This window comes from Populus alba, chromosome 17, assembly GCF_005239225.2.
Source record: "Populus alba chromosome 17, ASM523922v2, whole genome shotgun sequence".
Lineage (NCBI taxonomy): Eukaryota > Viridiplantae > Streptophyta > Magnoliopsida > Malpighiales > Salicaceae > Populus > Populus alba.
The window spans coordinates 5,925,816-5,952,723 of NC_133300.1; the positions used below are offsets into that span (position 1 = coordinate 5,925,816).

General features: G+C 31.0%; 2 protein-coding genes across 2 annotated transcripts; both read left to right on the forward strand.

The window, feature by feature from the left end:
- Positions 1 to 4,770: 4,770 nt before the first annotated feature.
- LOC118054964 (uncharacterized) lies at positions 4,771 to 9,271 on the forward strand. The gene is made up of 6 exons (XM_035066731.2): positions 4,771 to 5,073; positions 5,252 to 6,119; positions 6,214 to 6,404; positions 8,032 to 8,068; positions 8,343 to 8,410; positions 8,522 to 9,271. The coding sequence occupies exons 1-6, from the start codon at positions 4,979 to 4,981 to the stop codon at positions 9,009 to 9,011; spliced, it is 1,749 nt and encodes a 582-aa protein (XP_034922622.1). The 5' UTR covers positions 4,771 to 4,978; the 3' UTR covers positions 9,012 to 9,271.
- Positions 9,272 to 21,276: 12,005 nt separating this feature from the next.
- Positions 21,277 to 23,440, forward strand: LOC118054963 (scarecrow-like protein 32). Its single transcript, XM_035066729.2, has one exon. It carries the CDS (start codon positions 21,616 to 21,618, stop codon positions 22,960 to 22,962), a length of 1,347 nt encoding a protein of 448 aa, XP_034922620.1. The 5' UTR covers positions 21,277 to 21,615; the 3' UTR covers positions 22,963 to 23,440.
- The last annotated feature ends 3,468 nt before the right edge of the window (positions 23,441 to 26,908 follow it).

A 26,908-nucleotide genomic window follows, 5' to 3' on the forward strand; every position in this document is an offset into this window, starting at 1 on the left:
ATTTAAAATTAATATGCGTGAAAGCTTTTTGATGTGATCTCATTAAATTAATAAATCTAAAAATAAATTAAATAACAGATAAAAAATATGGTTGGACTTAAAAAAAAAAATTCAAGATGACATCTATTTCTTTTTAATATTTAGTCGGTGATATATTGAGATTGTTTGGTAATATGGTTGTAGGTAAGGTTCACCCGAGCCACAAATATTATTGTTTGGTTAAGGAAAAAATGCAAGTGCATTCATAGTAAGACCCACCAGAAACATGGTTGTGCCGCAGGTTTTGTAGAAGCATAATTTTGTTGTTTCTTGTGGAGGAGGAATCACTGAACAGTGGAGCCATGCCTTCACTATTCAGTGGAGCATGGCTCCATTGTTCACATGAATAGTGGAGACATTCTCAATTGTTCTGACCAGATTAGATCAGGTTCAAAGCTAAAAATACATTGAACAGGGTTCGACCTGGTAAAATAAAAATAAAAAAAAATATTTTTTATTTTTAATTGTGTTTTATTCAAAAAAAAAACTAGTATTAAACATTATTCAATGACACTACATAAATTAGACAGAGATCACTTGATGATGTAGCATTTGTAGAATTTGATTGTAATTCTAATTTCATTCCTAATTATATTTTACTTGATGTTGTTGCACTCTTAAAAAAATTTGTGAAAACTGTAGTATTTTGCTGAATGTATTTCATGCGTGATGGAATTGTAAATAGTTTAATGGAATAATAAAATATATTTTATATAAAAATATTATTTATTTCATGATATAATAGCAATAGTTAAATCTATAATATTTAAATTAAAAACCATCAATATTAATATATATTTTTTAAAATTATTTTATAACCTCAATTTTAAAAGCATTATTAACTAAACATGTTAAACTATTTTTTGTTCAACTTAAATTTCAACCACAATTTTAACCAAACATATATTTTCTCAAATCAACCTTAACTAAAAATACTTTTTATAAAATAATTTTTTTCAAACCATAACCACAACAAGTTACCATAATACCCAATACACCTATATCTACCAAGCTTTAATGACTGAACTCATCAAACCTGTAATTCAAATTATGGGCTCTACTGGGTTTAACCTTAATATTATAATAACAAAAACATGCACTAGCAAAATTAAGCATGATCAAATATATTGATGTTTATTCGAGTTTGCGATAACTTTATAAAAAATAAATTAAAATAAATTATGAAGATCAATTCAAAACCAATCAAATATTAAATGATAAAATTATAATATATATGAAAGTGATTCAAAAGAAAAATAAAATGGAAGATTGAATTTAAAAGAAAAGGAAAAGAAAAGTAAAAAAAAAGGATCTGACCCAGCAGATCAACCTTAAAACCTCAGATTTAAAATTAACTAGTGTGGAAATTACCCCAACTTGACTTAGTCAATTTGGCATGTCCAAATACAACTTGAATAACTAGTAGCTTCAAAAAAAATTAAGATAACATCTTTTTTTTTTAATTTTAAAATGACTGGATATTGGGTCGATGAGGGCCTCATAACTTAATTTGCAAACCTTCAACCTTGGATCACGAACTCTACTAGATTTAGCAACTTTTTATTTTTAAGTATTTTTTACTTAATGATTTGATAACAAAAATAAATACTCGTAAAATTGACTATTAACCAAACATCAGAGTGTTTGTTTGGGATTATAATAATCTAATAGAAATAAAATTGAAAAAAATTATAAAAATCAATTTAAAATTAATGAAATATTAAAAGATAAAACTGAAAAAAATAAATAAATAAAAGATTTTTTTTTTAAAAAATAGCAACTCCTTGAATGTTCATGTGAGCAATAAAGGAGTCGGTTTTCCCTGTTTTTTTTAGTATAAAAGTTAATTGTAATGAGAGCAACCGTGGAAAAAAATCTGGATTGCTGAGTTAACTTTAATTTGTTGTTTTTATTAAATTAATATTATTTTCTTTTCTTTTTTAAATAGTGTTCATCTCATCAAGTTTAAGTCAGGTTATCCATGTCAATTAATAATGACTCGTGCTTCTCTCTCGCTGTCTCATTGTTTCTCTCGCTTCTTTTTCTTTTTTTTTATTGCTTCAATCGTCGAAAGGCAGGTATAATTAGGCATAAAAGGTTGCAGCCTTTGTAATTTAATGGGTTTAGGTTAATTGATTTGTTTATTGCTTGATTTATTGATTCATATCTAGCAGGATGGCATTGATGTGGAACAACTTTGTATAAAGTCCTTTTCATTTTCTAACTACAGAGAATGTCACTCATATCAGAGCTTGTTGTTGCAATTATTTTTTAAACAAAAATTTCAAGCTAAAATATATATCAATATTTTTTTTAATTATTTTTAATATTAACACATCAAAATAATTTGAAAACACTAAAAACATATTAATTTGAAATAAATAAAAACATAAAAATTTCCTAATTTTTTTCAAAAACATTTTTAAAACACAAAAATAAACAGGCCATCAATTCATGATTTAATTATAAGATTTTTATCATGATTTGAATATGAGATTTTTAACATGATTTGCGCATTCACTCTAAATTAAAACAACAAGTTCATTGATTTAATTAATTATCACTTGTTATAATTTATATGGATTTTTAATTGAGTTTTTTTTTTCAACTCATATACAGATTTATTTATCTTAGAATTTTTTTTTCTCATTAACTACTTTGAAGGTCTTGGATTAACATTATTTTAAAATTCAAGCTAAAGATCAATTCTTGGTAAAACTTAGGTCACGAGTTAAAAATGGTTAAAATTAAAAATTAAAAATATCACATGTATTTCATTAGCATATATTTCAAGCCATATCAAATTGTTGATTTCATTACAAAACTACAATGTGCTTTCAAGTTTATTTCAAGCCTTAAGCTTGAAGGGGGACGAAGAGATATGTGTTTCATGGCACAAAGATTAGTTTTATCTTCATCAAGACTACCTCTTCATCATCTCCTTAATATCTTATCACTTATTTTGATTATATAAAATATGTATTTACCATTTAGAATCTGCAGTTACCTTGTACATAAAGGTGAATTACTTCCTGTTTGTTTCTGCATTTCAAAAGCTCTTGAAAAAATTTAAAAATTTTTTATTTTTTTTTATTAACTTTAAATTAATATGTTTTTAATATTTTCAAATATTTTGATGTGCTGATGTCAAAAATAATTTTTTAAAAATAAAAAAAATTATTGACATATATTTTGGCACGAAAATCTATTTGAAAAACAATCACAATTACACTATAAACAAGCAAAGCTACAATATTTTTTAGTATGACTGTTTGACATGGTGCTTCAATTCTTTCAAGTTATTATTAGATGTTTACTTATATATTTTGAATTATGTGATGAAAACAAGTATGTATGTGTGTGTATGCTTACCTATTGTATTGAAGTGTTATGAATGGCAAGTTTATAGCTGAACATGGTGTAAATGAATCTTTAATAAAATGTTGTTATATAATTGTTGAACATTCTTGTAGATAGATTCTTTTGTAATATTTGGATTAGAATTGTTGATGGTAGGGCCCGAGGCCCTAATCATGATCATTGATGTTAAATGAATATGAAATTGGTTAAGATGATTCGAGCGTGTTTGATATTGTGATTGCTATTGTGGTTGTAGTTTGAAAAAAAGTTGTTTTGTAAAAAATACTTTTAGTTGATGTTGGTTTGAAAAAATAAGTGTTTAGTTAAAACTGTGTTGAAATTAAGGTTGAATAAAAAGTAGTTTAATGTGTTTGGTTAAGAATGCTTTTGAAATTAAGGTTATAAAATAATTAAAAAATATATATATATATATATTAATATTGATGGTTTTTAATTTAAATATTGTAAATTTAACTATTGCTATTACATCATGAAATAAATAATATTTTATATAAAATATTTTTTATTTTCATTAAACTATCTACATTTCCATCACGTATGAAATTGAGATTGCGATCAAATTTTGTAAATGCGACATCATCAAGCAACCTCCGTCTAATTTATGTAGTCATTGAATAATGTTTAACACTAATTTTTTGAATAAAACACAATTAAAAATAAAAAAAATTATTTTGTTAGGTCGGACCCGGTTCAATGCATTTTTAACTTTGAACTGGACTAGTCCGGCCGGATCAGTTTCACTATTCATAGAAGAAAATGGATGAACAGTGGAGCTATGTTCCACTGTTCATCCATTTTCCCATTACAAGAAGCAGTCGTGAGCTGCTTCTTGTAACCTGTGGTTACAACATAGTTAATAGTGGGATCCACAATTGAAAAATTGTGGTGAGAACGTTATCAAATGATAAAAATTGTAGCTGCAGATAAATCTCATTTGTAGCCACAATACCAAATAGTCACGAAATATACAGGTTTTTTAAGGTGAAGAGAAGAACTGTAAAGGGACTTAGATATAATAAACTTAACCAAAATTTTCAATGGGAATTAAGAGATATAAATTATAATTATATGATTTTTGAGGTGCATGTAACTTTTATGTGTGTAATTTACCCAAATTTTTTACGTATATGATTATTGAAATAATTATAATTACATCCAAAAGTTTAGGGTTAGACATAAATTATAATTTTTTAATTGTTATAATATAATGATATTAAAATTAAATTTTTATTATAATATATTGATACTAAAAATTATTTTTAAAACATAAAAAATATTATTTTAATTTAGTTTTTAATAAAAAATATTTTAAAAATAATTTTACCAAACTTCTACACACTTTCTAAATCATCTTGGAACCCAGCCACCCACCGATCTCCCCGTACCCCCTGGAACTTTTGTCGTTTAAGACTATACGACGCCGTCTCTTCCCTCTCTTGCTCTCCCTCCTCCCCATTCCATTCTTATAAAAACAAAGAAAGAAAAATTCACCTCTTTAGAGCTTCGATCACGAGAGAGACAGACAGAGAGAGAGCTTGGATTATTCGAGAGTGAGAGAATGTTGAAGAAGAAAACGGCGTCGACTATGTCGTTGAAGGACTTTCACGGTGGTTCTATTCCTTCTGATCTCCCTTTACCTTCTGCTCCTGGCCTGTAATCTCCCTCTGTCCTTCATCTTTTTTTTTTTTTTTTTGTTACTGTTGTGTGATTTTGAATTAGGTTAATTACTCTACTTAATTAATTTATTTTTGCAATAATTCAAATAATTTGAACAAATTTTAAATCTTTTAAATCTATTTATTTATATATTCTTCTTTGTTTGTTGAATCAGTATGATGAAGGACCGAAATGCGTCGACGAATTGGGGAAACAACTCGATGAGGCCAGATCTCCGTCCACGGCCCAAGTCATCAGGAGCAGCTCGTGGTTTTGATGAGAAAGCTTCGTTTTTGTCTCACCCTGCACCTATAGGTAGAAACTTTGATGAGGACGAGCGCAAGCCATTAGATGCTTTATCTGCTCCTCGTCGTACTATTAGTGATGAAAATGTTCGCGCCGTTCATCAGCCGGAGTATGTTTCGTCTATTAGGGTGCCTGATAGACCGGTGTCAAGTCCGGTACCACAGTCCCCGAGTGCTTTGTCTCCATTGAGGTCGGGAAGAGGTTCAATTGTGGTTAGCTCGCAGAATGCGGGTGGTTGGGGGGTGAGTAGTAATCCGCCGAATGCTTGGGGGGCGAGGAGAGATGTGGTGGGTGTTAATGACGTGAGGGGCTCGGCTGTGTTGTCAGCGTCGAATACTGTGACAAAGTTTGCTCAAGCAAGTGCACTGGAAAAGGTATCTTCAGGATTGTGGCAATCAAAGAATCCTGGTGATCTTTTACCGCATCTGATTTATTCACAGGAGAGCTGTGCGAGTCATAGTGTGGATGTGGGTAGGGAAAGGGGTGATTATGATACTGCAAGGGGAAGTCAAGCTGAATGTGGTTGGGTCACTGGAGATAGAAATCAGGGTGGGGGAAGGACATTGCCGAATTATAGAAGGGATCAATCTCGAATGCACTCCGAAGAGGTTCCTACTGGAGGTGCTGTTGGGTCTCAAACTCGATCAGTAATGCCCCTAGAAGCATCAGATCGACCTAAGTTGAATCTTCTTGCAAGAACTAAACCGTTGGAGAGACCAGAAAATGGCTATATGCAGGTATAACATGGGTTTTTTTGGTGCTGTTTTAATGCTTTCTGCAAGTTGATTGTTTGTTGATTATGACGGGATCTCCATTTTTTGATAAACATAGGGGCACCAGCAGCCTATAATATCTGGGAAGATTGAAGTTGCCCATGAGTTGTATGGAAATGAAAATCCTTCAAAACCAGGGTTGGTTGATGCTAGTCAGCTAGCTGAGAGACCAATTGAGCGTCCCAAATTGAATTTGAAGCCTCGCACACAGCCTCTTGAACAATCTGATGGAATTCTTGAAAGAGAAAGGTTTGTAAGCTCTTTTTTTTAATCAAATGAAGATGCACCTTTCTTATTTCTTGATATTTTTTAACTAAGGAATTTTCTTGTTCTTTTAGTGATTACAAAGTCATTACTGAATACAGGGTGATACTTGGTTTGGAGGAATATGTATTCTTAAAGAAATTAATATCCAAGTCTGCTTTAGAATTTTGCTAAATAACTGCACTGAGCAGATGATTACCACAACCACTCGTCTCCTAGTTCATGATTGAAACTTGGAAGATACTCAGATTGGATTGAATGTTTTGAGCATATAATGTTAATTGTAGCAGTTTTATTTATTTATTTAATTTGGGGAGGGGAGGGGGAGTAGGTTTACGGTGACAAATTATTTTCATACTCCTGTGCCCACTGTATGCATGCATCTCCTACTGTGTCTAATAAGAAAATGTCTTGAAAGCTTCTTGACAATGATTTGTCCAGCTTGTTGCATTTTCATTGGTGATCCAATATTCTTCCATTTGCTCAAAAGTTGATCACATATATGATTCGTAGCAGCTGGTCCTCTTTGTTAATACATCTGTTTTATGGATGTGACCTTATTTTGGTTGATGCCTGATTAATGCCTCTTTTTCTGTGAAATTCAGTTAACTTTTGAGAATTAGCAAGTGATATAATTGCTATTTGTCTATAGTCAAAAGTCAAAACATTTAATGTGGTTGCACACATGAGTGCCATCCTTAACTGCGGTCAACTTTGCTTGTTATTTTTGTGTCTGTTTCCTATCTGTTCAATGAGAAAATGTAATTGCTATCCTAGCTATAAGTTATAACTGAGGAAGCAGTGGCAAAGATAGGATTTTCTCCAGAGTCACCAAGGCAGAGAAAAGGGGATAAAGGGTGTTTAATTGAGGGAGAGGGCCTGTGGTTATTGAACCAAGGGGTCTTCGGAACTTCTAAGGGCAAGGGAGCCACAATCCTCACTGTCACCCAGCCTCTTCAAGAGTGAGGAAGGTGCATGGCCATGGTTGGCTTTGTGTTTATTATGGAGAACTTTTTTGCCATTATCCTTCCAGAAACAGTAATGTATGTTTCTGCACTAACATAACTCCAAATATGTCGTGCTTGGGGTCCCCCGATGTGATGGGATAACACTTGCATGCTTTATTTGCTGATCCGTTGCATTAGTCCAAGGGAACTATTAAGTAGCTTTGCTAATTTATTTTTACTTTGGGAAAAGTTATTTTCATACTAAAGTGAGGAGATAAGCATTTTGGTTGGAATTGGCAGGTTGTGGTTTGTTTCCTAGTTTACTACAATCTCCCAATAGTTGCATGTACCCCTCAATCTCCCAATACTAAATCATGCTTTCTGCAAACAGAGGCTTCTTGCCTGGTATTTCTGTACTGTACTAACTGTTCTGGTCTGGGATGCTTGACTTTCATCATCAAATCTACCTTTTGTGGTAGTTGTACAGTTTTAGGGTTTGTAAGCTGTCAAGTGCATTTCATGTCCTGTATCGGGCTCTATCTGTCATGTTTCTTTCACAAATTGCAACATACACTAACTCATCACTTTTGCTGGGTAGGTTGTTGCGGGTTGGTAGTTATCTGGCAATATCATTATCTATCTAATGTCTTCTTTGACTGATGCAGGAGTACATTGTTTGGCAGTGCTCGTCCACGGGAATTGGTATGTATTCATCTTCTGTCTTTTATTATGATTATTCCATATTCATGAATCTATGTTATTCATCCATGCTAACACCTTCCTTTCTGAAGTTTTTATGCTTCATTTGCAAACTGATGCCTCCCCTCCCTTTCCATTGTTTTGAATGTCTTTTTAAGATGAATTGTTAGATTTTTATTCGTCTTCTCAAAATTGGTCCATGTACATCCCTTTCACTTTTAGCTGAGTTGTTCAGTTAATTGTTTTAAGTTTGCAAATAACTTTGCATATTTCACAGGTTCTCAAGGAACGAGGTGTGGATGACATAGCAATTAATAACCTTGACCTGAATCATTCGCCCAACAGGTATTCACTTTCTTCAGTGTATTTCAGAGACATGGTTACCTTTCTTTGTCAAACTTGGTTATCTTTCTCAAGATAAGTAGTTGCTAGTGATGATTGAATTTGTGGATGAAGGATGAATTCTCCCAAGAATGAGACCACATCAGAACATGTGGCTCCAACTGCTCGTCAGAGTCAGAAAAATGACAACCGAGGGGCTATCGACAGAAGAAATGGGAGGGATTCTGAGAGGAAAGATCAACGGATGGACCATGAGAAAACCGATCTGGAAAGGAAAAACTGGAGGAATGATAAATGGAAAAGCAGGAAGGATGCCAAAGAACAGCGACCTGAACCTGAAACTTGGCGCAAACCTATTGAAGAGCCAAAACCTGCTTCATCTGACTCCACAGGAAACCGCCCTGGTAAAATTGTATCTGCCTTGGAGCTAGCTCAAGCATTCTCAAAGTCAGCCTCCGTCCCAAAGATTCAGAATATACCTTCTTCTCAAAGAGGCATGCCTGGCCGCAAGGATCAGCCCTTCTCACGATTGACAGACACCGGTGAGCATTACCCATCACCAACCACAACACCAATCACACGACATCGAATAAATGGTTACTGAAACACAAATTTGACACCAAACACGCATCATCGAATAAATTGTTACTGAAAGACAAATTAGATTTTGTTCATTGGAGAGATTTTAATCTTCGGGGAACTGAATCAATCACCTGGTTGTGCCCTTTTTCTGTAATTTGAAGTTCTTTCAAGTGAGACCCATGACCAAATAACAGAAGCAGAACGCCCCTGTTAAATTATCAATTGTTGAATGACAGACAGCAGTAATGTTACTTGCATTAGCATCTGATTAAATTGCAACCATTTTTAAATCTCTTTAATTTATTTTTACTAGTTTACATGTCATGCTAGGCCGCAGGTCAGATTGAGATTATTAAAAATGTTGGTTTGCATGTCATTCCTGAAAATCTTCCCGTTTTGATTTCCTGCTTAAAATTAAGAGTTGCCTTGATATGTTTTAAATAATTTGATGGGTTTAAAGTTAACTCGAATAATTAGTTAAAATAAAATTTAAGATACTGTTGATATATTTAGTTAGCTTGATTTTCATGGTAAACTAAAAAAAATTTATGAAAACAAATTTAAAATAAATGGAATTGAAAAAAAATAATTGATAAAGGCGGAAGGGGGAGTCGAAAGAAAAGAAAGCAAAAAAAAAAAAAAAAAAAAAATCTGCTGCTTGTTCCTCTTCTCTCTGTTTTTTTTCCCCTAACTATATGTACATCCATGAAGTCATATAAACATTTTCTGAATTTCAAGAGGGAAATTGGGTGAATCTGATTCCCAGATTACCAAACCACATGATGGGTTTGGATTATATAAATTCCTTTTTAATGAATAACAAAAGTTTTAAAGGATTCTCTTGAAAATCCATGGAAGAGAATGAGAGAGTTTTGTTGAATAGAATAATGCGGTTTATTAGTTGTAGAGTTATTTTTTAAAATGTTTTTTATTTAAAAATATATTAATATATTTTTAATTTATTTTTTGAACATTAAAACAATGTTAAAATATAAAAAAATTTAAAATTTAATAAAAAATTGATCCACCGCAACCCCCGAATAAAACCGAAAATTAAAGAAGAAATAAAGAGTATTAAAGAACAACATCAAACCATGCAGCCATTCCACATTATACAATTACGATTGATGATCCAAGTTTATTACAAGAAGCCACTAATCTCGAAAACTTTATTAAAACATAAACGGTGTGGGAGAGAACCCAGAAAACGACATCTGCACTCTAAAACTTAGACCCTCAGGTTTTATCTTCAGTTTGCCAGTCTGTGTTTTCTTCTCAGTATTCTCAGCTGGTTTCCTCCGTCTATACGAAACCGTCCTGTCTTCCGATATAGCTGAAAGGGCCGGTCGCCATGATCCACGTCTTCTCGATCTGCTTCTCCTTCCACTAGCCGGAGTTAACAGTGGAACATCACCATTAGTCACCGTGGTTGCTGACCCGGCCAGCTCCTCCACCACATCCACGTCCTCCGCCTCAGGAGCTGCTGCCATTGCTGTGGCTGATAAACAACATGAACCCAAGTGTGCTAAAAATTTCATGGTTTCTTTCTTGTGTTAGGTTCCTTACAAGAAATTAGGCTGGAGAGCTCTTTATAATGGCGCTTCCCAACCTAGGCAGGATTTGTGTAGGAAACGGCTTCTTCAATCCGTGAGTTATATATATATATATATATATATATATATATATATATATATATATATATATATAAACGTTTTACAATTTATAGGCAGGACTTGTGTAGGAGATGGCTTGTCCAATCCATGCGTTATATCAGGTTTTTATTTTCTTTTTAATGTTTTCTAGAGAAATTTTTTTTGGCAACGTATGCTTCAAACCCAAGTTATATATTAGGTTAGTATTTGGCTTTATGTATCTCTATATCGTTGGATCAATTTATACGGTTAGATATGCTTTAAATTAATTATTAATTTAATTTGCAGTTTTTTATTTAATTTTTATTTTTTAAAAGAATCTTGTGAGCAAATGATAGCACCAAAAATTTTTATAGTACTTAAATAATAACTAATAATATTCTATTAATTATTTCTTGAGATTTACTTTGAAGAAAATGATTAACACTGATAATTCCAACTTGAATTTTCTATTTACTGGGTGGCACCATAAAATTACTATGTATTTTATGGTGTATTTTAGAAAATAATTATTAATTACGCCGGAGCACCATAAAATTACTGGGTAGCACCTCCTTTTTGCTGACTTCATTTTTTTTTTATTATTAAATCTAATGTTTATCAAGCACTACTACACATATGAGTGCTTTATTTATTTTATTTATGTTTGGTTTTACTTATTTGCCTTGTTTATTTTTTATTTTTTACAATTTCTCATTGAAAAAGGGAAGATAGCAACATCCTTGAATTCTTGGATAGCTAAAATTAATTGCATTAAATACTCAGTAAATTATATCATAAAGTGAAAGTTCATGTGGAACGTTAATTATAAAAATTAAATTCAGTTAATGTTCTCATGTGACTTTCTATAGATATTTTTTATGAAGGAATTATTGTTCAATATTTTATGGTCTTAATTTAAAAGAAATTTAATGAGTAAACTAAATCTAAAAAAATTTATTATAATAATAATAAAAATGAGTAAACAAATTGACCATTAGCTAAATTACAAGGTCCTATTTATCTAAAACCATTGCACTTGTTTGTTCATTCAGTTTCATTTTTTACAAGGAATTCTTGTCATTTATTAGTAAAAAAAAAATAAAAATGAGAGTTGCTATCTAGTATTTTGATCATTAGAAACCTTAATTGGTTACAAAATCTGGGTAAAGGGACTGATTATTTAAATGGAAAAATATTAATACCCTTAGTACATCTTACTTAAGATAATCTATATTATTTATTTGTCTAAACTAAGATAATATTGTGTTTTCTAACTGTTAGGGATGTGATCCAACCATCAAAGAATCTATTGGAGGTTCCAGTTGGTCCAGTTACTAGGCTTAGGGCTAAGAAGTTCAAAGAAGCTTTCAATGTACTTCTTCAAGATACATGAGTTAAGGTGGACTCAAGAGGATTTGTAATAATAAAAAAGCAAGCCTTGATTAATCTGACTCATGTTCAAGAGGGGCTTTCTGGTGGAATCAAGACCATTATACAAGGATTGAGAGAAGAAGACTAGATTCAGACAGTTTGACCTTTCATTACTCTTTAGGTCATAACTGAAGCTATAGATAAAATTTTGATGTGATTCTAGTTGGGCTAGAAACTAGACTTCCATACATTTCCAACGGTATATGGTACACCTTTTAATTCATTAAGAAGAGAGGTAACTATCCGTTTTAAGTTGGGCTTTTGCTGTTACCAGATAGAATGCAGAAACAACGAACTTGTCTTATTTAATTAGTTGGGTTATCAAACTTTATTTATTTTAAGAGGAGACATTTTATTTGGGTCTTAGACATGTTTATTTTGTTTATTTTAATTAGTTTGGACTAGTTTTATCTTGGGTTGATTATTATTTAAATTGGACCTATATGAGACCCATTAGGGAAACTAAGGTTTTGACTTGGAGTTTAAATACTATTAAGGAATAATTTTAGGGAAGACTTTTGATGATATTTTCAGCATTGTAGCCAAATTTGGTTGTTCAATCTTGGTTCTTGATTTAACTTTCAACTCTTTAAGGAATTGACCATTCTTTGTTGTGAATTTATACTTTTTTTGCCCATCTCCAAGTGTAAGCGTTGTGGTCGAGTTGATATTTCTATGGATTTTATTTTGGGTCTACCTAGGTCTAGGAAAGGGAGAGATTTTATATTTGTTGTTGATAGATTTTCTAAGATGACACATTTCATTGCTTGCTATAAAATCAATGATACAACAAATATCTCTGACCTATTCTTTAGAGAGGTCATTCGGCTACATGGTATTTCTAGAAGCATTGTATCCGATCGAGACGTTAAGTTTTTGAGTTATTTTTAGAAAGTTTTGTAGGGTAAGTTGAAAACTAAACTTTTATTGAAATATAACTAAAACAGATCAGTGTTTTATTGTGCAATCCACAGTAAAACACTGATCACAGCTGTATTCCGTTTTTTTTTTCTTTTTTCTTCTTCATTTTTTTCTTTGTTTTTTTTTTATGGTTTTTTTTAAATTTTTTTTGTTAATGTTCAATTTTTTTGTATCTCAAACTTTTATAACACGTATTCCGAATTTAACGGGTTAACTCAATTTTTTTTTTTATGGTTTTTCTTTTTAATTAATTTTTTTGTTTAATTAATTATGGGTTAACCTCAATTAATTTAGAATTTTTTTTTTACTTTTTTCTTTTCTTTTTCTTCATTTTTTATTTTTTTTTAATGGATATTTTTTTAAATTTTTTTTTTTGTTAATGTTAAATTTTTTTCTATCTCAAACTTTTATAACACACGCATTCCAAGTTTAATGGGTTAACTCAAATTTTTTTTTTTTCTGATTTTTATTTTTAATTAATTTTTTTTATTTTCACAGTAAAACACTGATTTCTTAGGCGTTTTTTTTTTTTTTAAGTTGTCTTAGTTTTTTTAGTTGTTTTTTTTTATGTTTTTCGGGATTTTTTTTTGCTTCTTCCTTTGTTTTTTTTTTTTTTAACAAATTTTTTTTGTTTAATTTAGTTTATTAATGTTTAATTTTTTTATTTAGTTGTCAGATTTTTATGACACATTTACCGGATTTAACGGGTTAACTTGGTTTGACAAGTTAAAATAGAATTTTTTTTTTTTGCTTTTTATTCTTTTTAATTAATTTTTTTTTTGTTTAGTTTAGTTTGTTAATGTTAAATTTCTTTCTATTTAGTTATTAAACTTTCATGATACATATCCCGAGTTTCACGGGTTAACCTGGTTTCACGGGTGAACCCAGTTAATTCCGGGTTGACCCGTCAATTTTTATTATTATTATTTTCATAAATGTTTTTTTTTTAATTTGGTTTGTTAATGTTAAATTTTTTTTATTTAGTTATGAGACTTTCATGACACGGATCCTGAGTTTAACGGGTTAGCATTGTTTGACGAGTTAACCTGGATTTTTTTTCTTTTTAATTAAGTAATTTGTTTAGTTTGTTAATGTTAAATTTCTTTATATTTAGTTTTTTTTTTCTTCTTAAAGGTTTTTTTTCTTTTCTTGTTTTTTTTAATTAATTTAGTTTATTAATATTAAATTTTTTTCTAAGTAGTTTTCGGCTGATGCCTTTAGTTTTTTTTTTTTTTTTTTTATGTCTTTAACTGTGGACTGCAGTTAACAGTGCAGTTTCACAGTGAAAAGGCTGATGCCTTTTGTTTTTTTAATTAATTTTTTTCATTTAATTTAAATTGTAAATGTTAAATTTTTTTTTATTTAGTTATCAAACTTTCATTACACGGATTCCGTGTTTGACATGTTAACCTGGTTTGACGAGTTAGCCCAGTTAATTCTGGGTTAACCCTTTAATTTGTTTTTTTTTTTTAATTATCAAACTTTCATGATGTGAATTCAAGGTATGATGGGTTAACCTGGTTTGAAGGGTTAACCCAATTAATTCATATATTTTTTTTCTCATTAGTTTTTTTCTTCATGTTGGTTTTTTTTTTTAACTAATCTATTTAATTATCACACTTTTATGACACGACCTTTTAGCCAGACCCACGTCTAATGCTATTAGATCTGCTATTGTAGTCCAAACACTTTTATGCTAAGGGTTAACCCAAGTTTAATGTTATTATTAATATTATAAACATTACTCTTGGATCAGGCGATGTAACAAAAACTGAGACTCTTGGGTATAACTTTACAAAAAAATCTAACACTTTTAGATCTTGGCTATTTTTGAAATGCAAAAAATAATTGACCCGCGGCATCGCGCGGGCATATAACTAGTATTCTACTATTTGTCATCTACAAATGGTTAATATTTTGCTCTTCAGGAAAAATCAAAACAAGGTTGGTAAAGCAGAAAGTGGAGGACAAGATGTGCTGGCGTTCACATGCTTGCTTCATACAAATCATCATCTATTTTTAGTTAGCTACTGCATATTTTATCCCAAAAAAAAATACTGATAAATCTGTAAAAGCTTCGAGAAGCTCTTTAACGCTGTATATTAATTTGTACGTAATACAAAATTATGGGAGGAAAATAAACTCGAATACCATCATAACCAGGGGTGAAATCAGGAGAAGGCAAGCAAGGCCAAGCCCCTATAAAATATTTTAATTTTTTATTTAGTATTTAAATATAGAATAATATGATATTTTTATTTAAATAAATAAACCTTTTAATAATATATATTGACTATTGTTACATTAATTTTGACCTCTCCTATTAAATTTTACCAGCTTCGCGCCCTATTCATGACACGAATATTTTTAACGTGTGTGTATATAAACAAAGAGATAACTTGTATTAAAAATAGATAAATTAATATTATAATTTTCTTCATTATCACGTAACATATAACAGTTTTATCAAAAAGAGAAATGGAGACATGACTCTAGAACGAACAAAGCAAAAGCTTCCCTTTACCTGTAATGGAACGCACCATCGAAATCACCGGATTCTTGTTGGATTTTCTTGAAAAAGTGACAGAGACATATCTTCATCTGTGGCAAAGCCACACAGCTTTGCTGAAACAAATAATTCATTCGAGATTTTACCAATACCAGTGATGTTTCAAATCAGAATCATAGGATCTACGTTTTCTTTCTGCTTGTACTTTTTTTCCTCTAGGGTTATACATCAATAAGAATTTTAAGACTCTAATTGATGCCTGTCTTGTGTAAATTCGCAGAAGTTATGATTTATCAAGTTATGTCATGAAAGCTAGCTAGACATATGATCATACACCTTCTGTGCAACCGTAGTACAGCTTGCTGTCATGCTTGCTTTACACAAAAATATGCAAGAATTTTTTTCCTTATTTGATTTAAAATGAGCTCTTCATTACATGAAAATTTTTGTTCTTGCATAACTATGTATAGCTTACGTAAGTCATCATAACATGTAAGGATGTTTTAAAGAGGCCAAAAACTGAATCTGTCAAACATAATAATCATATCAGCTGGACATATTCTGTATCTCACTAGTGGCCGTTTGGGAGTGTGGTTGCGGGTGAGGTTCACCCGCAACCACACATGAAAGCGTTTGGTTAAGGAAAACAAAATGCATTTAGCTGGTGGGACCCATTAAAATCAGATAGTAAACCGCAGGTTATGAGAAGCAGCATTTTGCTGCTTCTCGTCGTGGGAAACGAACTCAACAGTGGAGCATGGCTCCACTGTTCAGTGAACAGTGGAGCCATGCTCCACTGTTCACTGAGTGAACAGTGCGGGTGAATTTTAATTCACCGCACTGTTCACGTGAACAGTTTTTTTTTTTTTTTTTTTTTTTTTTTTAACCAACACCCAAAGTTTTTTTTTTTTTTTTTTTCGAAAAACTAGTGTAGTTAATTAATTGCACTCATATTATTTTTTTAATTTTTTAAAAAAATTAGTTTAGGTGAATTAAATTTACTTGTATTGTAATCTTAATTTTATTCATGATAATATTTTACTTAATTTTATTGCACGCAGGATAAATCATGGAAACTGTAGTTATTGCCGAATGATTTTTATACGTACTGAAATTGTTGATTTTTTTTTAAATTGTGTTTTACTCGAAAAACTAGTATTTAATATTATTTAATAACACTACATAAATTAGAAGGATATCGCATGATGACGTAACATTTGTGAAATTTGATCGCAATTCCAATTATGTTCTTGCCGGGTCCGGCCCAGTTAAAAAAAATTCAGTTTTTATTTTTATTTTTATTGTGTTCTATTCAAAAAATTAGAAGAAAATCGCTTGATGACGCAACAAAAAATTCAGTTTTTGTTGTTGCGCGCTTAAGAAACCATGAAAAATATAGTCATTGTTGGATAGATTTCGTATGTGATGACATTGCACATAGTTTAATGGAATAATAAAAAATATTTGATATCAATATTATTTATTTTATGATATAATAACAGTAGTTAAATCTACAATATTTAAATTTAAAATCATTAATATTAATATATATATATATATATATATATAATTATTTTATAAATTTAATTTGAAAAGCATTTTTTTAACCAAACACATTAAACTACTTTTTCTTCAACCTCAATTTCAACCACAGTTTTAACCAAACACCTATTTTTTCAAATCAACCTCAACTAAAAGTACTTTTTATAAAACAACTTTTTTCAAACCACAACCACAAAAGCTAACCTGCAATTTACACTGGGTCAAATATTTTTTTTCAATAAAAAATTAATTATATAAGCGTTTTCAAAAATGTTTTTGGATATAAAAACATTTCTCAATCCTAAATTAAAATATACTTATACATGTGTCTAAGGAATTAAATTGATATTTGATCAATAAATAACAAAGATTAAAATATTTGACCTCGTAATATAGACTATGTACTTAGTCATGTTTAATAATTTTGTTTTTTTTTAAAAAAATTAAATGTTTTATTTAATTAAATTATTATTTGTGCCAATAAAAATATATAAAAAAAGTCGTTAACAAAAAAGAATTGAATAAAACTATAAAACTCAATTATAAAACAATTCAATATTAAATGATAGAACTGAAATTTTTTTTTAAACCAATCTAATTTTAAAGAATAAAATTAAAAAATAAATATTAATTTAACAAAACTAAAACAACCTGGACGAACCTCCTAAACTTGGGTTAGTCTCTAAAACTCCAACTCGTGAAATCTTATACCTGAACTCAATTAAGAAGATAAGTTACAAACCAATTTAATATTGAATGATGAAACTAAAAAAAAATAATCAGAAAACTATCAAAGTGAAGAAAATAGCAATCAAAAGAATGAGAATCCAATGTTTTAAAAAAAAAATATCCAAGGATGAGACTGTAAAAAAAATCAATTTTAAAAATTATCTCAAACAAAAAAAAAATACCAATCGAATGAATGGAGATAAAATTTGAAAGATGAAAAAACTAAAGAGGGATAAAATTGAAAAAAAAAACTAATTTTATAAATTATTTCAAATAAAACAAATAGTAATCATAAGAATAGGGATCAAATATTAAAGGGTTACTTTGATATTTTGAAGGGGCAAGTGCAAAAATCGATAAGGATATAGAGAAGAAGAAGAAAAAAGAAATGGCCTTTCAATACCAAACTGGACAGCCTTTGAACACACAAGTCTCCTTATCATGGAGGTGACGCCAATACGATTCAATTGCAACCGTGAAAGGCGGTGCTTGACCAATAAACAGTCCCACGCGCGTCAATAACTGTTTTTAAATAAGATTTGTATATATATATATTAAATTACACAATTTCTCCTAAATTAAACTAACATGATAATAACAAAAAAAAGATTAATAGCAAATATAAAAATACCTCTAAATGTAAGCTATAGATAATCCACTTCTTTGAGCATAGAAATCATTTGATTGTTCATTAAAAATAAAAATAAAAAGATGAAAAATCTCATGAATGTGTAAGCTTTAAAAAACTTTGAATCTAAGGATACAAGGTTCATTTCACTGTACATTATAAAATATACAAATAAAAAATATAATTGCCCCTTTTAGTTTTAAAATGATAAATGGATCATTGTGAAATTACTTAATTATCCCCAAAAACATGTTTTTTTTTTAAGAGAAAAATAGGTATTTCATTTTAAAGTTTAAAAAAGCCACCCATTTTCTCCATTGTCTTTACTTTAGTTCTCATATCTTTCAATCTCATCATCCCCTAATAAATTATTCTAAATTGACCTACAGATTGATCTTATAAACAATGTGTCCACAATATTATTTTATGAGAGGTTCTACAATACGTTTTGCTCGGTGATCAATCTCCTACATGATTTAGTGTTTTTCTTGTAATAACGCAAGACATCAAAACTACGATTTTGTTTTTTTTTTAAATAATGCAGTAAGCACAGAAACATTTTATAAAATAGTATAATTGAAGAAAATTTTTAGAATATAACATAGTTTATAGTTTAGTTGGTTGCGCTATTGGAATTAGCATATCTAAAATGCGCTGCTACAAGAAGTACAATTCAATTAGTTGTGCAACTCCTAATAATGCAGTCAATTGATTTTTTTTTAAAAAAATTAAAGGATTGCGCTGCCCCTAGCACAACTCTTAAAAATATCAATTTTTTTTCTTTTTATTTTTTGTATAGATAAGTACTAAATTAAGCTAAAGATTCAAAATTAAATAGAAAAATAATAAAATTAGCAACTGAACTTAATTTGAAGGACTTCCCTCCTTATTAAATTTGAACTTAATCCAACAGTTAAATATAAAATTAATGGCATTTTCATCAAATAAAATGTTTAGAATAACTAGATTTTTTTTGAGTTTAGACCTGTATAGTTAATGCTAGCCTTATTAATATGGTTCGTCGAAGACAATAAATTCATATGATCAAAACTGAAAATCTTAAAACTTGCACCGCTCCTGATAGTGAATTTCAACCTTTAAGGATTTTTAATTTTAAAAGTTATATTACTGGGAGGATAGTTTTTAGACCTGACCTGATATAAGATCTAGATTCTGAGTTTTGATCAGATCATTGGGTTTTAACTGGATCACCATGTCGTTTGGGTTAATTTTTTTTTTAAAAAAATCAAAATAATATCGTTTTAGTAGAAAAATAAATAAAAATCAACGGATTACAACTGAGTTTTTAATCGAGTCTTATCTGCTTGCCAGGTCAATCTATCGAGTTACACCAGGTATTTTTATTTTTTTTTTAATCTGGTCTGATTTTAGTTTTGGGGTGGCTGGATTTTAAAACTGTATGGAGAGTAGTGTAATTTTTTTGGGATTTTAAAAGGAAAAAACCCCACATGTTATTATTTTAGGGGAATGATCATGTGGCTAAATTGGTAAGTTAGAAATCAGTACAATAAGTTTCGTATTTTATTCTAACATGTTATATACTGTTCCACACGCATCTTCCTATTCGGTGGGACAATTTTGGGCACAGCAAAAATGATGCGTGCATGGAGTCATCACATTTTATGGGAAATTAAGAGGTCTAATTTGTCTTTAGCTGCGGCAATACATGGTGCAGGAAAAAAAGGATGGGAATGAAAGGTAGCCATCAATCACTAATTAAAACCAATTATTCATCCGATTTTGTCTTAATTGCCATTCCACGAGCACAAATCGGACAAAAGACCGGCCGGAGAAGGCAACTTTCTTAACCTATGCTCTGCCTGAGTAGTTATAAGAAATCACATTAATCACTAGTTAGGGAAAATGAGTGATGAGGATTCTTTCGAAACATGACAAAATAGCTTATATAAGCTGCATATCGATCCAAATTAGCTCGTATAATCATCTAATATAAATTATAAATTTTATTTTATTTAATAAATTAAGTTTTTAAATTGAATTATTTTTTTAATATATTATCAAAATTTTAATAATTAAGCGATTATAATTTAAAATTTTATATTTAAGAATAAAATGTTACAAATTTACATAAATTATATTATGAATCCCACTTTGACAATTTAAATTTCTATTTCTAGAGTGATTTTTTTATTTATTTACGTGAGTGTCCGGGTCAGCTTGCGCGTACCACGACTAATCCCACGGCTCACTAAACATCCTGCAAACCCGGTGAGCATGTAAAGCACCGCTGAGGTGACAGACGTGCACGGTGAGGTTTGAACCCAGGATGCAAAGGAAGGGAACAAGTCCCTTTAACCGCTAGGCCAAGACCTCAAGTGCTGATTTTTTTTTTTTTTTTTGACATTATCCTTGGTAGTGGTAGATTAGTACACTAAGAGAATATATACGAGGTGTCGTTGACTTGGCTTCGTTAATTCGATCTCTTCTTTGTTGCCTAGTGTAGCTTGATTGCAGCTAGATAGATGTATATGCCATGCAGATATCCTTAACAGTGAAAGGAACAAGGAAGTGATTTATTCAAGGAGCTCCAAAACCCTTTGAAAAGAAACATCCACCTTAAGTATTTTGATGGTGAAATGATCCATGCTTTCTTAGCCGCCATGCCTATGATTTCAAAAGGGAAAAGAGTTATAAAGACTAATAGAGAAGTGAAAATTAAGTGTAGTGCTTGTCTGAATGCTAATTACCTCTGGCGATACTGTTCTTATTTTTAGTGACTCAAGCTTCATTTATGCGTAATTTTTGGCTTTATTCTATGTGGATAATTATTGAACAAGAAACTTTGCCTACTGTGTGTGTGTGTGTATATATATATGGTTCAGGTAGCAGATAAACTAGCTCCCAACTCTCTCTCTCTCTCTCTCTCTCTCTCTCTCTCTCTCGTTCCCTCTCCAAATACCAACATATTTAGAACACTAAAGTTAGCTATATATGGATTCGCAAAACATATATAGACCTCAGATTTCCTGAAGAACTTTGCATCCACAATTAGATAAAACCCTAGATCTTCAACCCCATCTACCAATATTCACCAGACGAGGGTCAAATGAACAACTTCAAAGGGCCTCCCTCTCTAGCATCCTCTTTCCTTTGAAGCTGCCACACCTTCAGTGTTAATTAAAATCAACAAAACCCTAATACTTCATCTTCTTCCTTATTGAAGCTCCCTTTTTGTTAGTCTATCACAGGCATGAAAACTGAACTAAGAGGAAACACTACCTCCATTTCTCTTCAAAACCCTAGTCTCTTCAACACCCCTCAAAGCTCTCTCTCGGGTGCACTTAAAGGGTGTCTTGGTAGCCTTGATGGAGCCTGTATAGAAAAGCTTCTACTTCATTGCGCTAGTGCCTTAGAGCACAATGATGGGACTTTGGTTCAACAAGTGATGTGGGTGCTTAACAATGTTGCTTCTTTGGTTGGTGACCCTAACCAAAGGCTCACTTCTTGGTTTCTCAGGGCACTTGTCTCTAGGGCATCCAAGGTTTGTCCCACCGCGATGGATTTTGATGGTAGCAGTAGAATTCAGAGGAGGCAAATGTCGGTGACCGAGCTTGCCGTGTACGTTGATCTAATCCCTTGGCACAGGTTTGGATTTTGTGCATCAAACAGTGCCATTTTTAAGGCAATTGAAGGTCACTCTAAAGTTCATATCTTAGATTTTAGCATCACTCATTGTATGCAGTGGCCTACTCTTATAGATGCTTTGGCTAAAAGGCCAGAAGGGCCTCCTTCACTTAGGATCACAGTTCCCTCTTGTAGGCCACCAGTCCCTCCTTTTCTTAATGTATCATGTGAAGAAGTAGGTCTCCGTTTGAGCAATTTCGCTAAGTTTAGGGATGTTCCTTTTGAATTCAATGTGATTGATGACCCATCTTATTTAGCCTCAACTGAAATTATGCCCAAAGAATCTTCTCATGACTTTCATTTTGAGTCATTATTGAATCACTTGACTCCTTCAGTGCTTAATCTTAGAGATGATGAGGCCTTGGTGATAAATTGCCAAAACTGGTTAAGATATTTGTCTAATATTGAGCAAAAGGGAAGAAGTGTCCAAGATTCTTCCTTAAGAGATGCTTTCCTTCGTACAGTAAAAGCTTTCAATCCTTGTATTGTAATTGTTGTCGACGAAGATTCTGATTTAAGTGCACCAAGTCTCTCATCTAGGATTACTACTTGCTTCAATTATCTATGGATACCATTCGATGCTTTGGAAACTTTCTTGCCTAAAGATAGTAGCCAAAGGATTGAGTATGAGTCCGATATTGGTCACAAAATCGAGAATATTATCAGTTTTGAAGGGCTTCAGAGGATAGAGAGGTTAGAACCCGGGATTAAAGTATCAGAAAGGATGAAGAATGCAGGATTTTTGAGTGTTCCATTCTGTGAAGACACAATTGGTGAAGTTAGATCCCTGCTAGAAGAGCATGCTAGTGGTTGGGGCATGAAAAGAGAAGAAGATCACATGTTGATGCTCACATGGAAGGGTCACAACTCAGTTTTTGCCACAGCTTGGGTCCCAAGTGATTTGCAGGATTAATTGGGTCTGGTCTTGACGATAAATGACAAAGAAATGTGACATATTAGTGGCTAGATAATTTCGGGCAACATTGTGATGGGGCTGATTTTTCTTTTCCCTTCATTTAAGATGGTCCAGATGAAGATGCAATGACAAAACAACCTCTGTCTTCGCCAAGAGTCTGCAAACGGGCACAGGCAAGTAGGGTATCAGCAGTGTTATGAGAATGACCTAATATTTACCTATGTATTTGCTCTCTAGGTATGAGCACATGGAAGACAAAGAGAGAAATGTACGTATTCTTTGTATGAGACAAATTCCTCCACCACCTTGTTCCCCCGTCCTTTTGTTTCAGGAAGTTGAAAACAACTTGCTAGTGCCTACCTACGCCCTTTCTTAATCAACATTGCTGTTATTTTTCCTTAATAAATGATATCTGATTTACAGCACCTGTTCTTACCAGGTGAGGTTTAAATGATTTACAACAAAACTACTGACCATGTTGTTTCATTCTGGTTAAGTATCTCTTGTATGAAAATCTTCAATTTTGCATGGTGCACAATCATGGTTGAAAGGTAGATCAATTATTGGAATCATAAGATTAACTCAAATAATGCTGCTAGCTTGACTGGGGGCATATATGCTTCAAAAATATTCAAGCTGCCATAATTAGTACTTGACTAGGATCATTGGGTTTAATATCATTATTCTATTACATATTATTAACTAGTATTTAGTTATTCTCTCGAAAACAAAAAAGATAAAAATAATAAAAAATATATATATTAATCTTTATTTTTTCAATCAAATATATTTTTATAATTTCTATATCTGTTTTGTCTTCTCCGAAACACTAATTAGACACCACCTTTGTCTTTATGAGATGGGAGGCAATCAAAATGTATAGTTTTTTTTTACATATATAATAATCAATAATATTATAAATAAAACGTTCTTTTAAAAAAATAAGGGCTACTAAGAAAGATTACATGAGAAATTAAAAAACATAAAGAAAATAAGAAATTTATAGTCCCAATTAGTTAATCCAGTTCATGATATATTTAGAATTTTTATAAACTGAAATTTTTAACAGAGAATAGTAATCAAAATGTATAGGTTTTCTAAATATTGACATTATAGATATCTCACAGAGTACTTGATTTTAATTTTCCAGCATTTTCCAACTTGAGATTTTCTTGCGTGTTACAGCTTGAAATCCACTAGTTCCAGTTTGCAAAGCTTCAAGAAAGAATTCAAAAGAAAACAAAGGGAATGGCTCAAATATCAACGAAAAGGACCACATTGGATGATCAGTCACCTTCATGCCCCAGAAGCACAGCTATTTGGATGTGGCAACACAAGATGTGAAATATGAGACTTGAGTCCACATCTGAAAAAACATGTTGAGTCTCCACTCACCACTCTAGTCAGTTCATTCAATGGCATAAAGCACAGAAGAAACAGGAGAAAATTTGGACTATTTGAGAGAGAGAGAGAGAAAACGAGGGCTAAACTTTATTTTAATTTGTCATATAGATTCATCAATATTCTATTTCTCAATTTATATCTACGTACGGTTTTTAATAACTTATAACAAGGTTAACATTTTTTTTTTTCAACTTTCCCCTCAGTTCGTCCCACTTAAATCCCCTGCTTTCTATATTATCTCACAAAAACCACTAAAGAATATAAAAGAACTCGATAATCAAATTTAAAACGTTGGATTTTTAATGAACATATGAAAAATTAGATTTTTTTTTTATGATATTGAAATTTTAATAAACTATAAAAATAAAAGTGGAACACTAATTAACCAATAGAAGCTACATTAAATAAATTTTACCATAAAATGAGAGAGGAGTGGTAAGTATATTCTCAGGTGTAAACTATGAAAACTACCTCCATAAATAAAAGCTATTCCATAAATTTGCTTTTTAATTAATGGATATGTTCAGATCGCTGAAAGGAGAAAAGCTATTCAGCAGAGGTCTAATGTTTATAATTTGCTTTATTATATACGTGTCTGTGTGTATGCTATTTTATTATTATTATAAACATTGAATTGAATATATTTATACATTCATTTCAATTATTATAATTTTAACAATAGTCCACTTGTAACCTCTTAAAAACAAAAACAAAAAACAAAAAACAAAAGTTCTTTCAAACTTTCTGAAAGAGAAGTTTCATGGCACTTATGGGCCACTGTTGGATCTGGATATATATATATATATATATATATATATATATATATATATATATATATAAAGGCTCTCTAACCTGTTAAGTCATTGAGTGTAGAATTTTCTTTCCCCTTCACGTGGAATTCTGAAATCTATGCTGTGCACATTTATTTTGTTGCTAATTTGTGCCTATAATTGAATATTCCTTCTTTCTTTCTTTCTTTATCATAAGTACCACATGATTTGCCTACCATTTGGTGACATGCTAGATGCATTTAGAAGTTAAAGGAACAGATTGTTTGGTTAATTTCGTTGACCACCTCCCGCATGTATAATGTACCGTCCCTTTATCGCAAGGGAAACCGTGCCCGGAAAGGGCACTTACCCTACACATTTTGGCTGATCAATTGCTTCCTCGATAGGTTTGAGAAAACCATGTTCTCCCTTTTCTTTTTCTTTTTTGTTTTTTTTGTTTTTTAGGTAAATTGGAGGGCCAAATCTTGGAAGAGGGATGGCAGGGTTTTGAACCTGAAATGTAAACATGTAATGGAAGTATTACTTCTTAATTAGTGGGATTTTCTTTTGTTTTGATCAATTGTATACATTATTGGAATACTTGGTTGCCCATATAGCACATGACCATGGCAAGGTTAGGTCACTGCCATGATAGTATTTGATAAAAGAAGGAAAGAAATAAACTTCATGTAAGATAATTAATCTACTGTGCATTCCAAAATGTGTGTTTTCAGAAGGTCATGTAATGGCCGAGTTTGAAATTTGAAACTATGGGATGCATTTGTCATTTCTTCTGCTAAAATCTTTCAAATAATTGGTTTTGTCTTTGCAAAGGGTAACATCAAGATCCCACAAATCGGATTTTATCATATATAATTGAATATAGAGATCTAGACACAACCTAAATTGGAAAGATCATTCCCTGATTTTATAGCAAAGTTTTAGAGTTTTTGTAGACCTTAGAATAATGGAATTTTTTCTTAGATATAATATTGTAGCCAATCAGTTTAAGCTTGTTTATCTTTAATTTTCATCAAATATTTGATTAATGAATCTAAAGTAAAGATAAAATCTTTGAGATAAAAATGCTTCATAAATAAAATTATAAAATTGTTATAATTATGGGATTCTTATTGCATTAAAGCATTATTTCTAAATATTCATGGTCAATATTCTATTAAGACTTGACATTAATTAGAGTTATTAAAACTGATACATATTACGTTTTTTTTTTTTTTATGAATGAAGCATTTGTTCTCATAAACTGAAATATGAGGGACATCTAAAACTATTTTATAAGTGTTTGTCAAATGACGTTTACATTGAACTTACTCGCATGAGAATTTTATATGAAGAGATCACATATACCTATGAAAAGGCTTATGTGACGGCTATGTAAGTGATTCTTAGACTTTAAGATCACTAAGATATCTTATATAGAGAGTGTTATATTTTGATTTTGTTACATGTTGTCTTAATCAAAGGTAACAAATAGGTAGATTTTTGGTATAACATGAACTATATGAAGGTATTTGATTAATCAAAAGAGGATTCATTACCCTCGACAAATTAGAGAAAATGTTTTATCTATTCTCAAATAGTATTAATTGTAAATCCTTGTGCAATATGGAATGAGATTTGAAAAGAATTTCAAATCTTATTCAAATAATCAATGATTATGGTATTGAAAACAAACATGATTTGATATAGGAGACACACTCCATGTTATAATATCTAAATCAAAACATTGTTGGTGAAGGGGTAATAAT

What these genes read in the sequence shown, in the direction of transcription:
- LOC118054963 (XM_035066729.2), top strand. Translation starts at nt 21,616, where the DNA reads ATGAAAACTGAACTAAGAGGAAACACTACCTCCATTTCTCTTCAAAAC.
- LOC118054964 (XM_035066731.2), top strand. Translation starts at nt 4,979, where the DNA reads ATGTTGAAGAAGAAAACGGCGTCGACTATGTCGTTGAAGGACTTTCAC. An exon ending in GGAATTCTTGAAAGAGAAAG is followed by an intron (nt 6,405 to 8,031) that starts GTTTGTAAGCTC and finishes TGACTGATGCAG; the next exon opens with GAGTACATTGTTTGGCAGTG. An exon ending in CTGAATCATTCGCCCAACAG is followed by an intron (nt 8,411 to 8,521) that starts GTATTCACTTTC and finishes TTGTGGATGAAG; the next exon opens with GATGAATTCTCCCAAGAATG.